The sequence below is a fragment of the Microcebus murinus genome, chromosome 1 (genome assembly GCF_040939455.1).
Source record: "Microcebus murinus isolate Inina chromosome 1, M.murinus_Inina_mat1.0, whole genome shotgun sequence".
NCBI classification, from domain to species: Eukaryota; Metazoa; Chordata; class Mammalia; order Primates; family Cheirogaleidae; genus Microcebus; species Microcebus murinus.
The window spans coordinates 65352171-65364747 of NC_134104.1; the positions used below are offsets into that span (position 1 = coordinate 65352171).

At 55.1% G+C, this 12577-nt stretch overlaps 1 protein-coding gene across 1 annotated transcript in view; it reads right to left on the minus strand.

Annotated features, from left to right (window-relative positions):
• ADCY5 (adenylate cyclase 5) overlaps window positions 1–11311 on the minus strand; it is a 148477-nt gene extending 137166 nt beyond the window's left edge. Inside the window, exon 1 of the mRNA XM_012780468.3 lies at window positions 9463–11311. Within this exon, the coding sequence (XP_012635922.3) occupies window positions 9463–10593 (1131 nt within the window). The 5' untranslated portion in view covers window positions 10594–11311. The remainder of the gene's footprint in view (window positions 1–9462) is intronic.
• Window positions 11312–12577: the final 1266 nt, after the last annotated feature.

Below are 12577 nucleotides of genomic sequence, written 5' to 3' on the forward strand. Positions count from 1 at the left end.
TGCAGCAGTGTAATGGGGATCAAAATGTCTTCCTCATGGGGTTGGTTTTAAGCTTAAATGAAGTCATGCATGTAAGGAATTAGCCCTGTTCCAGGTGTGCAGTAAAGACGCAATATATGCTCATTGTTTATCATGGATACTTTTTACGAGCTTCCTCCTTTTGGAGAGTGGGAATGGGAAAGAAATACCTGGGGAAGGAGGACCTGGAATGGCCGGCCCATCACTACTTCCCCACAGGCAGTCAGTCCCACACTCAGTGCCTGAAGCAAAAGTTCTAGAAAGACATTTAAGGGACCTCAGGCCCACCAAAGGTCATTGTGCAGAAGCCCAACCTGCTCCAATGTCTACTGACAGCAGAAAATCCCTAAAAGAAACTGAGGCTGGATAAAGGAGGCATCTCCCTGGTCCCCGCCAGCCCTCTCATTCTACTTCATGAAGGATTTCTGACCCAGATGAAGAATGAGACTTGCGAACGGGCAGCCAGCCAATGCAGTCTGGGCAATCTCCCTCCTGAGGGAGGGAAGCACCAGAGACCCCTGTCTACATGTCTCTGGGGAAGCCCCCCCAGAAGCAGGGGACTGACCTTGAGAAACTGCAAGGCTCCTTCCCGCCCCTGAAGCAGTGTGTTCTAAAGTATGTTATAACAAACACTAACAAGCCCCCAACATGTTATTTGAAAAAAAAACTGGTTCCAGGGTCAAATGTGTTTGACAAAGGCTTCAGGCAATATCCCCCTCTTGGCAAATTTTTATGCACATTACCTATGAAAAGCTTTAAAGTCTAAGAATTCTATTAACCCACCAGTATTTCCTAAACTTATTTGACACAGACTGTGTACATGTACAGTCGTCCCCTCAGCCACAGTTTCGCTTTCTGAGGTTTCAGTTACCCGTGGTTAATCATGGACTGAAAATATTCAATGGAAAACTCCAGCAATGAGCAATTTATAGTTTGAAATTATGCGCCATTCGGAGCAGCATGGTGAAATCTCTCGCTGTCCCACTCCACCCTGCCCAGGACCTGAATCATCCCTTTGTCCAGCGTAACCACACTGTACACGCTACCCGCCCCTCGGTCTCTTGGTAGCCATCTCTATGATTAAACCAACTGTCATGCTATTGCAGAGCCTGTGTTCAAGTTACCCTTATTTTACTTAATAATGGCCACAAAGTACAAGAGCAGTGATGCTGGCAACTTGGATATGCCAAAGAAAAGCCCTAACGTGCTTTCTCTAAGAGAAAACATGAAAGTTCTTAATTTAATAAGGAAAGAAAAGAAATCATATGCTGAGATTAGAAATTGTGAACAGTATATTGTCATAATTGTTCTATTTTATTATTAGATTTTTTTTTAATAAATGGCATCTCTCTCTGTCACCCAGGCTGGAGTGCAATGGCACAATCACAGCTCACCGCGGCCTTGAACTCCTGCCTCAAACCTCAGCCTTCCAAGTAGCTGGGACTACAGGTGTGTGCCACCATGCCTGGCTAATTTTTTTTATTTTTTCAGAGACAGGGTCTCACTATGTTGCCCAGGCTAGTCTCAAACTCCCAGGCTCAAGCAATCCTTCCACTTCAGCCTCCCAAAGTAGCAGGGATTATAGGCATGGGCCACCACACCCAGCTCTTATTTTATTAGTTATTGTTGTTAATTTCTTACTGTGCCCAATATATACATTAAACTTTATCATAGGTATGCATGTACAGTATAGGAAAAACACAGTGTACATAGGATTCAGTACTATCCATGGTTTCAGGCATCCACTGAGGGTTTTGGAACATATTCCCCATGGATAAGGTGCGACTACTTTCCATTAACGTCCCTCCAAGGGACACACTTAGTGGTAGAGCCCGGGCTAAAGGCAGTCCTGGGGGACCAGTACTTAGTCTGAATCATCTTCACAAACCCCACGGCATAGCACAGTGCTTGGTACGCAGTAGGCACCTAATAAATATTGTTATCTGAACAAATAGGGAGGAGGCTGAAAGAATGACTTAATGATGGTTTTCAAATCTGTGAAGTGATGTAGTATCGGCAGTGCCAGGCAACAGCTCTCTGTTTCTAAGAAGGCACATTTTAAATTGCAGCAGGAGGGATTTTGGAAGCCCTGCTCAGAGTTTAGGATTACAACCCACCAAAATAGGCTTCCAAGCCGAGCTGCGCCACTTCCTTCTGTGGAGGTGTTGGTCTAGCACTTCGGCAGAGCCTACAGTCTGCATGCAGATGTCCACCCACCCCACCACCCATTCATTCATTCACTCATTCATTCAGACCCTCCCTGAGCACCTACTATGTGCTGAGCGCTGCTGGAGGTGAGGCACTGGGTCCCTCAAGACCCCTTCCAAAAGCCAAGTGGGACTGCAGTGAGCTCTGTTATAAAAGCCCAGGGAGCCCCTAAGGAAAGGGGGGAGGAGCCCCTGAAAGTATGGGGTCAGGAGGCATCAAGCCCAGAAGTAGCAGCTCATAAACCCTCCCAGAGCAAGAGGTAGTGGGCAGGGGCAGGGGGTGAGGGATTATAATTTCACAGTGACACAAGAGGCTGGCCTAAAGAATAAAGCCTCTACTGTCTTCTTGTGTTTGTTTGTCTGGCCCCCCTTTTCTTGTGACCATATCGCATTGTTCCCAGAGAGCATCCCTGCCCCCACTTCCAAGTCCTTCCCCTCCCCACACTCACAGATCCAATCTCCTCTTCCTTCCCTAAGTCCTATGTCCCCTTCTTTCATTAATTCCCTAATCTCCTGCCCAGCCCCTCCACCCCCTGACCTCCTCATTTTCTACATCTTATACCTGGGGTGTCCTTAGGGCTTTCATATCCATTTACCAGATGAATGAATAGACCAGGAGTTAAACCTAGGTCCCTCTTTCTACTAAGCCCTTATCCCCCTGGTGAGCCACGGGTTGCTCTGCCCCACACAGGAAGGCAGGGTTGGAATGGCTGGGAGGAGGGAAAAGAAGAGAACGAGCATCCACGGCTGGAAATCCCTCACAGCCTGCTTCACCACCACCACCAGTCACCTTCCAGACCTGCATCCTTGTGTCAGTACACACTCACAAGCTCCACCTGGACACCTCCCAATGGGTCTCACATACACACTGATTGTTAAACAGAGGCTAAGATGGGCATGATAAAAGGACACCCCAGAGTGCTTCAGGAGGCAGCCATACTGCTACAAGACACTGAACCACAGAATTCCAGGATTGGGCATAACACGAGTGTTCATCTTGGCCAAAGATCTCAAACCTAAGAGTTGGTTGTCAAGATCATCCGGGGAGCTTTGGAAACTAGATCAAAGCTGTTTAAAAATAGATCCAGTCCTGGGATCCACCCCAGACCTTTGGAAGTTGCACCTTCCTAGCAGGGCCTAGGAGTCTGCATTTTTCAAAAACTTCCAGGTGATTATGATGCACTAAGGTTAATAATCAATGGTACAGTGGCCCACCTAAACTCCTGCCAAGCAGGCAATGTCTCAGTAACAAGCTTGGCAGATGGCTGCCCAGTCTCCACTTGAATACCTCCACTGACACAAAGCTGGCTACCCCAAGAGGCATCTGGATTGACTGCTGCAACCCCAATGGCTGGAAAGGTGAAATCTCCTGCCTGGAGGTGAAATCTGTCTACTATTTCCACCCATTTGCCCTTGGGACCAACAGAAAATAACTTAGTCCCTCCTCTAGTCTCTAACAACAGGGATCCCAGTAATACGGCCTTGCCTGTCCCATTGGGTTTTCTTACTTGATGCTGTCTACTCTTCTCCCAGCTAAATATCCCCCATTCTTTCAAATGTTCTCTCAGAAGTCAAGGCTTCCAGGCTCCTTACCAAACTGGCCACTCTCCTCTGAACTTTAGAATCAAACACAGTTTTTAAGACAAGGCCTCAATCCTCCTGGGAACTGGATACACCTACAAACCTAACCAGGATCCTGTCAGCCTCTTCTAACAGCCACCCCAAAAGGCAGGTGCACAGTGAACTCACTATCCATTAACTAGAAACCCCCATGTTTTGTTCACAGTGCTTAAGGAGAGATCTTCCCTGTCCTACATTTGAACATTGCCTAGAGGGAAAAAAAAGTAAGATTTTCCAATTATCTCCATGAAGTTTTGTGTTTAGGAGAGAAAGGGAATGCGGATCCTGCCCTCCATGAGCCAGCCACCCTCATCTGACAGGCATGGATGAGAAAAGGATATGCTAGAATACCACTTACGTAACTGGACCCAAAGGATTTATGGGCACAGTTATGTTCGAGCCCCAGAGCAAACGCTCCATTCCCAGCACAAGCTACGCTCCTGGAAAGTAAACAGTGAGAAGCTAGACCTGCAGACAAAGTTAACTGAGGTGCCAGGCAGGCAGCCATGGACCAGAAGTTACCTAGCAAGAGGCTGGCACCATCCAGAGAGGCTCCCTCCCTGGGTCCCCCTTTGGCTGGAGCAAGGTGGCAGATCCAGTCACACCTCTCGGGAGGAGAGAAGGTCCACAGCCCTGCGTGGGCTCCAGCTGCACCCTGACAGACGGACTCGTGGCCAGGAGAGCTTCTGCCCAAGTCTTTTACACTGACTTTTAAAACTCTTTAACACATCGTCTGTGTCCTCTTTATACACAAACATGAGCACACTGTTCTATGTTCCATAGCACACAGACCTCATGCTCTTGCCTGCAGATCAAAACTCAGGCAGAATTATTAACAGTGAGCATTCCCGCAAATACAGCAGCTGTGCATTCTGCTCCTCGGCTGTCTCCATTTCTGAAGGCCTCCTGACAGGGATCAAGGCACCCCAAGGACCTAGAAGATGAACCCCAGCCCCAGCAAGTCCTGTTCCCCTCCCCTCCTAGCTGCCTAAAGAAGGAAGCGATATAATGGAAAACAATTAGCAGATATAATCGGCAAATACAAGTCAGCCTTGAGGCAAGACATGCAGACCCACCTCTGCTCCAAATTCAAAGCCAACCCCCACCCCAGCCTGCTGCTGCCATTGAAGTTCACTGAGGACTATTTCTCTTGATCAGGAAGTGACCAGTGGCAGAAAATGCCCAGCTGTTGCAGTGGACATGAGCCCTCCTCCGCACTGCCCAGCAGTACACACGGGGCAGCCACAGGTGACCCACCAGGCAGGCCTCTGGACCAAGTTCCAGAGCCAGGCAGTGGCCCTTTGGAGAGGCTCGCCAGGCTGCTGAGCAGATGGGCAGCAGGAAAGTTTCTTGAAAAGGAAAAGGGGGACTCCATGGGGTCAGAGGAGCTGACCACTCAAGTCAGGCCCTCAATCTCACTATGGAAAGGGGGTGATGCATCCAGGGTACTTCCCTGAAGAGCTAGAGGTCAAGGTCGGAAGAGTGAGCAAGGCCCAGAATCAGAAAGGCTAACAGCCACAGGAAGCCAACTACCAGCCAAGAATAAACAGGACAGAGCTGCAATGATCTCCTTTCAAAGCTAACACAAAGGCCTCCCCAGGCCCACCTCCAACACCCGGGCCAGCCTGCATGCCAGACAGACACACGCACGCACACGTGCACACGCGAGTGCGCACACACACGCCCCTGGGCAGCCACAGTAGTCGACTCTTGGTCCACGCCCCCTCCCCATCCTTCCCCTGCCTCCTCACTAGAGACACTCACACGTGCTCACAGTCACAGAGTATCACGCACATAGCGCCTGTGCCTTTCTGATTGCTGCAACTACTGGAGACAGCTGTGGGTTCAAACAGGCACAAAGGAAGAAATGCAGGAAATCACTGAGCTTCTCTGAAAGGGGTGGGGGAAGGGCAAAAGGAGCTGAAGAAAGATAGGCGGGGTGGGCAATGGGTCATTCCGCACAGCAAGGACAACCTGACAGCTCCCCCGAGCTCACAGGGACCCACTCGCTCACAGGGACCCACTCGGAGTCAGAATCTTCTCCTCAGAAACCACACCAGGGGGGTTTAACGAGGCTGCGTAATAACAATAGCCCACGTTTGAACAGGACTCTCTACTTTTCAAAGAGCTCTTCTATCCCATTACGACCTCCTAAAGCAACACTAGATGGTAGAAATGCTCATCTCCTGGAGCTCAAATGACCACTCTGCCCCCACAGGACCCAAAGATGTTCTCTCCAAAATAATCTTCAACAGCTAAGCATATGTAATAGTTGTGTGAGCATGCTTGTTTTTGTGTCAGTGCGTGCAGAAGCTTTATGTAGCAGAGTGGGATACAGTCAAACAAAAATGAGGTTGCCATGGCAACAGGCTCCGGCATCATTGCAGCCTATTAACACAAGTGAGGAATGTGTTTGGCAGATGCTCGAGTGTTATTTATGGTATGGGTGTAGCAGAGGGACTTCTCACAGGCAAAGGAGGAGAAAAAAAAACAACCCCGTGACGCTCCTACTATACCCCGGCGAGGAGACAGGAGACGACAGTGAGACAAGAGCACAGAAGAGGCTGAGAGGCCGCCAGTGGGGAGTAGGAGATGGGAAAGCAGAGCAGGCAGGAAGGCAGAAGAGAGGTAGGCAGACAGCAGCAGGGGACTGGAGCAGGGAGAGAAAGGAAGTCAGAGAGGAGCAAGCAGAGAGAGAGAAAGAGCAGAGGGAGAACGGGACAGACACCAGGGACAGAGCCAGAGACATAGAAAAGGGAAGAAGCACCAACCCCCAAAGAGAGGCTGCAGCATGTTGCCTCTGGCTGCTCTAACCATCAGAAGGCACTGGTTCGGACATCAAGTACTTCTCCTCATTGGGGCCAAGGGCAGAGCCCCAAACATAAGAGGAAGTAGGAAGAATAAAATACACAGGTCAGATAATGATATTGAGGACCTGGGCCATGGGAGGGGACCAGCTTTGCAGGAGAAATGCCAATAAAGTTCACTGAGGGCCTACTATGTGCCCAAAGCCCCAACATTGGAAACCATCACTGCCACCCCATCTACCTGGACATGTGTCTTCATCAAAGAAAAGAATAAGACACCTAACCCAAACCACCCTTGCACACCTGCTGCTCAGCGGTAACCTGAGGCAGAGCTCAATGTGGGACTGTCCAACTATTGCCTCCCCCCACCATCAAGTAGGGTTTGTTCAAGAAAGACAAATTTTATATCAGACCTAATCAGAAGGAAAAATCAAGTATAAACAACAACAAAAAAAGATACAGTTTTCTCTGAAGCCAAATAGAATGTTTGCATTTCCTTGTCCTTGACCATTCAGAACAAGCTCTGCTACACTCACAGCAAGCAAAAGTTATATGTAAATCCACCCCAAATCCTATAACCAAGCAAGGGTCTAATGACCATGAGGAGTAAAGAAGCACGAAGGGGGAGTGGAGAGAGAAGCATGAAGGGTGGAGAGAGAAAGGAGAGGGATTGGCCTGAGGAACCAGAAGGGGAAGTCAGTCAGATAGATAGACACTATTGGTGCAATAGTATTTTCATGCTAAGATGGAGTTGGAGCACCCCAGGTCCAGGACCCTTTTCCTGGGATTTGATTCCACATCATATCTCCAGAATTGCCTAAGGCTATAATCAGACCCTGTGTCTCAAGTCTGGTTCACAAAACACCCTGCACTCTCCTGGAAATCTCTGCTGCCCCATATGGGTGACATGTCCTTTCCTCTGCATAAAAGTGACATCCACCCAAGTCAGGAACACTCCCCAAAGATACAACCATCCGAGAGCATGGGTCCTCCAGTCCAAAGAGTTGTTGCCCTTACAAGCAGTAACAGTAGCAACTTTTTTAACCCACCACCTCTCAAAAGGTTTCTCTCTCAAGTTCAAAGCCAATCTCTAAAGATTTATTTTTCTTCTGATCCCAGATCACAAAAACTTTAACTTAGTAACAACAACCCCACCCACTCTACTCATTGGACCCCAAACAAATTGGCAAGCAAGTTATTATGTCCCTACTAAGTACTCTGCACTGTGCTAGGCAAGGGAAAGAGAGTGGAAGAGAAAAAAACACATATAACCTCAGGACTCGTACAGCCAAGGAGGATACACTGCACAGGGAGCAAAACCAGTGGACACTGGAGAATAACTAAGTGCTTCACTCTGTGGCTCTGACTCTCCCGTTAACCATGTAGAAGATGGAGAGGCCGGTGTGGCCAGAATAGAAGGAGAAGGTTCCTTGCAGGAAGTGAGGCTTGGGGCAGAGGTAGCTGGAAGTAGAATGGGCATCTCATTTTTTAGAAAAGAAAACAAGGGCCCAGAAAGACTGCATGTCATAGAGCAAGCTGTAGGTTCATCTAGAGCCCAGCACCCTAAAACCCATATTAGTGCTATTCCCTATGTGAGAATACTGTGTGCAGGAAGCCAAGGGACACAGGAAAGCACCTCAAGAGAGACACAGTACTCAACAGGATCAAAGTCTGAGGGAAGGTGTTAGAAGTGAAGAGAAGGAGGAAGGAAATGACAATGGAATATGGTTAAAAGGTTCTTTTAGAGGAGGTGGATGCCAAGAGAGGGGTGAAGGTGAGCATGGGGTCCAAGGTCAAGAGACTGCAACAAGGGGCCCACTTGACTCTCACAGAGGAGCAACACGCAAACAAGCTGGTGCAGGAAGGGTCATGGACCAGGACCATGAAACAGACAATAGGACACTAAAGGAAGAAGGTATGGATGTCAGACCAGCTCCCTCACCGAGGTCAGGATGGCAAGCATGCCCCTCTCCAGAAGTCTTCAGGAGCGGCACCAGTTAACCAGGCAGAAGTTGTTTTATTTCTTCCTGAGCCCACAGTTCTAGGTTTGCCCACCAAGTCTCAGCAGGGACAAAAAGCCCCCACCACAAGCAATGTCCAGGAGCACCCACTTGAAGGGGCACGATGTTCAACACCTGCTTTCTGCTCAAGCAGGAAGGGGGACTGCTAGCACACACATCTCCAAGGCTCCTTCCCACCTTTGGGAAGGACAGCTTTTTTACTTGGGGCACTTTGGTAAACAAAACAAACTTGCCAGTCCTCCTTCAAGTTCAGGAATATCTCCAGCTGCCAAACTCCCAGCCTCAGATGTGTAGCAGGATCATCCAATCTCCTCCTCAAGACTGGGCAAGGGCTGTCCAAGGTCTCCCATCCCCAACTCTCTATACAGGACTGGGTTAACAAACCACAAGTGACTCTCAGAAGGGGGTGGCTGCTAGAGGGTCCAGCCACTTTTGTTAGGGGCCTTTTGTATTCAGGGACAGAGCTCAGGAAGAGATGGTGGCTACTCCAGATAATTTTCTCCTCCAACTCTCCTTCCTCACTGCATCCCCACAACGATGGCTACAGCTGAGTGCGTGTCATCCACAGGGTGAGGAACATTACAAATAACACTAGGGCACTTTTTCTGTTAATGAAGTCGCGGGGGCTCGGATCGGGTTAAGAAGCTCCAAGACAGCATAAGCGGCCTAGCCCTGTCTCTCTGGTTCTTTTTACTGCATGAAAGGGTGAGGGAGGGATCCCTTTCTTTGGAGTCTGGCCGAGGCCTGCCCACCCCACGATCCAGTCCCTGTGGCCGGGTGGGTCCCTACCTGCTTGAGCAGGAACTGGTCCTGGGCGTTGGTGCGGAGGGCGATGGCCATGTGGAGGGCGGACAGGAGCACCCCGCTGAGCACCGCGGCCCGCATGCGCACGGGCAGCAGCGTGTAGATGGTGTAGATGAAGAACACGGTCCACCAGATGCCCTCAGAGGCGCTGCGCGGCTGGGGCAGCAGCAGACCCACCACCTGGACGGCCAGCACCACGGCGATGAGCGCATAGCAGGCCAGGCCCATGTGGTCCTGGTGGAAGGCTGCGCGGTTGCAGAGCACGACCATGATGAGGATCACGCCCACTGCGGCAGCCAGCACAGCCAGGTAGGGTACCTGGAGCGGGGGCCTCGCCGCGTGGAAGGCCAACATGACGAGGCACACGAGCACTAGCACGGCCATGAGCATGGTCAGGCTGCTCTGGTTCAGGCGGAAGAAGTAGCGCTGGTATAGCCGCTCCAGTTTGTCCGACGGAAACTTCTTGGAGCGGAATATCTGCAGCAACGCCAGGCAGCAGGCGCCGAGAGACAGCACCGTTCCAGGCCCGGAGCCTGAGCCCGCCGAGCTGCCGCCATCGCCGGATCCCTCGCTAGCCTCGACGGCGCCGGCCTCCAGGTCGTCGGCCGCGCGGCCCTTGCCCCGCCGCTCCTCCAGGCCCACCTCCACCGAGCGGGGGCGCACCTCCGTCCCGCCGCCGGCGGCCGCCGCGGTGGCCGAGCCGCCGCCGCCGCCGCCCGCAGGGGGCGCCCCGGTGCTGCCCCCGCCGGCCGCGCCCCGCCGCTGTCGGCGGCTGCCGCGGCCGCAGTCGTCGCCGCCGCGCTCCTGCCAGGCGGACTTGGAGCGGAAGCTGAACCCGAAGCCCCCGGCCAGGGGGTCGTCGCCGCTCAGCGGAGGGTAGTCGTCGTCGTCGCCGCGCCAGCGGCTGGCCAGGCGCTGCTGCTGCTGCGGAGTCGCCGGCCCCCCGGGTTTCTTGGCGGAGCCGCGGGCCGAGCCCCCGGGGGCGTGGGGGTAGCCATTGGCGCGGGAGTCGGCCTCCCCCCACGCGGAGCGGTGCTCCGAGCCGGCCCGGGGCGCGGGCGCCGCAGCTGTCTGCGCCGCGTAGCCCGGGGGGCTCACGCTTTTGGAGCCGGACATCCCCCTCTCGGCCTGGTCGTCTTCTTCCTCCTCCCCCGGGGGCCGGGCCGGGGGTCTCCACGGGGAAGGCGGACGGCCGAGGAGGGGGACCAGGCTGGGGTCACACGTCGGGGGCGGCCCAGGGCCCTGCGCCGCAGCGGGGCATCTTGGCACCCCCGTCCTGAGCGGAGGAGGAGGGCACAGCCCCGAGGTGAGAAGTAGCTGAGAATCCGCGTCAGGAATCCCAGGTCCGAGGTGGAGTTGCCTCCGAGCTGGGGCGGCGGGACTGTTCGGACTGCTGTGCCGCGCGCAGAGACGTCCGGACTCCTGGCTCGCGTCAAGCCCGACGAGGACCGGAGTTGCGGTCGAGGCGGGACGGAGAGGTGTCCTTGCGGGTGGCGCCTCCCGGGGCTGGCAATGCCCGGGCGCGGCGCTCGCAGATCCTGCCTAAGAGGAGCCCAGCAGCTCTCGGGGCGAGGCGGCGGCGAGGCGGGGGTCCGGGCGTGGACGCACAGCGGGTGCCCTTTCCTCGCGGCGGACTGGGAGCGACTGGGAGGTGCGGGCGCCAGCCAGCATTATTTCTTTACGAGGGGTGGGGAGGTGGGATGGGGGGTGGAGAGGACGGGGGAGGGGGCGGCGGGCGGAGCGAGAGCTCCGGAGCCCCGGGGGGGAGGGTCCTGGAGCCCGGGGGGGGCCGTCACCCGCATCCCCCACCTTCCGCGGCTAGAGTGGGAGCGTGGCTCCGGCGAAAGCGGAGCCGAGACTTCAGCGCGTCCGCGCAGGGGGCGGGGTCGAGGACCGGCTCCTGCGGTGCGGCCCTTCCCCTCTCGCCTCCTCCTTCCCCCAAACGGAGCCGGGCTGGCCAGGACCCGCCGGCCCGGAGAGCTGTCGCGCCGGCTCCGCGAGCCCCAAGCTCCTCGCCGCCGGCTGCGGGCCCACCGCGACCGGCGCAGAACGACTAGGCGGAGGGCGGAATCCGGCGCGGCGCCGCCGCCGTTCTGCCCCAGTGCAGGCGGGCTTCTCCTGGGGAGCACGGCATCCAGAGATCAAGGCCCCGAGCTCAGAAGCAGCCGGCCCAGAAGGGCCCGCCAAACAGCCGCGGCGCCCTGAGGGCGCTCCGGAGAGGCCCGCGGGAGCCAGGCTCAGGGCGCGCCATGCACGCCTCGGGCCCTGCGCCGCTCCGGCCGCTCGCGCCGCTCCTCCCTTCTGGCCCGCTCGCCGCCGCCGCCGCCGGAGAGCCCTCCGCATCCCCTCCTCCCGCTGCCTCCCCGCCCCCCGCGCCGCTCGGGCCTCGGCTCACAGCGGCGCGCGGCCGCCTCCGCCCCCGGCCTGGCCGCCGCCACAGCCTCGGCGCCCCGCGGGCATCCTCTGGCCCGGCCGCAGGGACCCCCGCTCCCCTTCCTCACCTAAATTCCTCGCTGCGCCCCTCCCTCCCTGGCGCCTGGAGCCGCATCCAGCCCGCGGTCCTGTCGCCAGACCTGGGTGGCGTGCGGTCCTCCCCAGCCCCCGGCTTAGGTTCCAGCGTCCCCAGTCCTACCTCCCCTCTTTTGTATCCCCTTTAGTCCCCCTCCCCCCCATTCAACCCAACTTCAGCCCCGGCGCTGCGCCCCCCTCCGGGGCCCGGCTCGATTGGCCGCTGCCGGAGCTGTCAGACTTGAGTCCGGCGCTCTCATTGGGCGATTCTCGGGCCGGGCGGCCGTGCCAAAGGAGGGCGCACTGGGTGGGGGGCGCCGGGCAGCGACTGCCGCGGGGAAACGGAGACAGAGTCCCTGGAGGGGTCGGAGGGGCTTGTGAACCAGACCCGGAAATGGACGGGGGAGTTGCAGAGACAGGACCTCTGAAGCGCAGGAAGACAGTGACGGAGAAGATGGAGATACAGTGGGTGAGGCCGATGTAGCCAGGGCGGGGCGGACAGGAACGCTTTGGAGGGTAGTTACCGAGAGGAAGCCCCAGAGACAGCGTCCCGAACGCTTGGCGTTCATAGAAAGCTCTTTGCTCATTCATA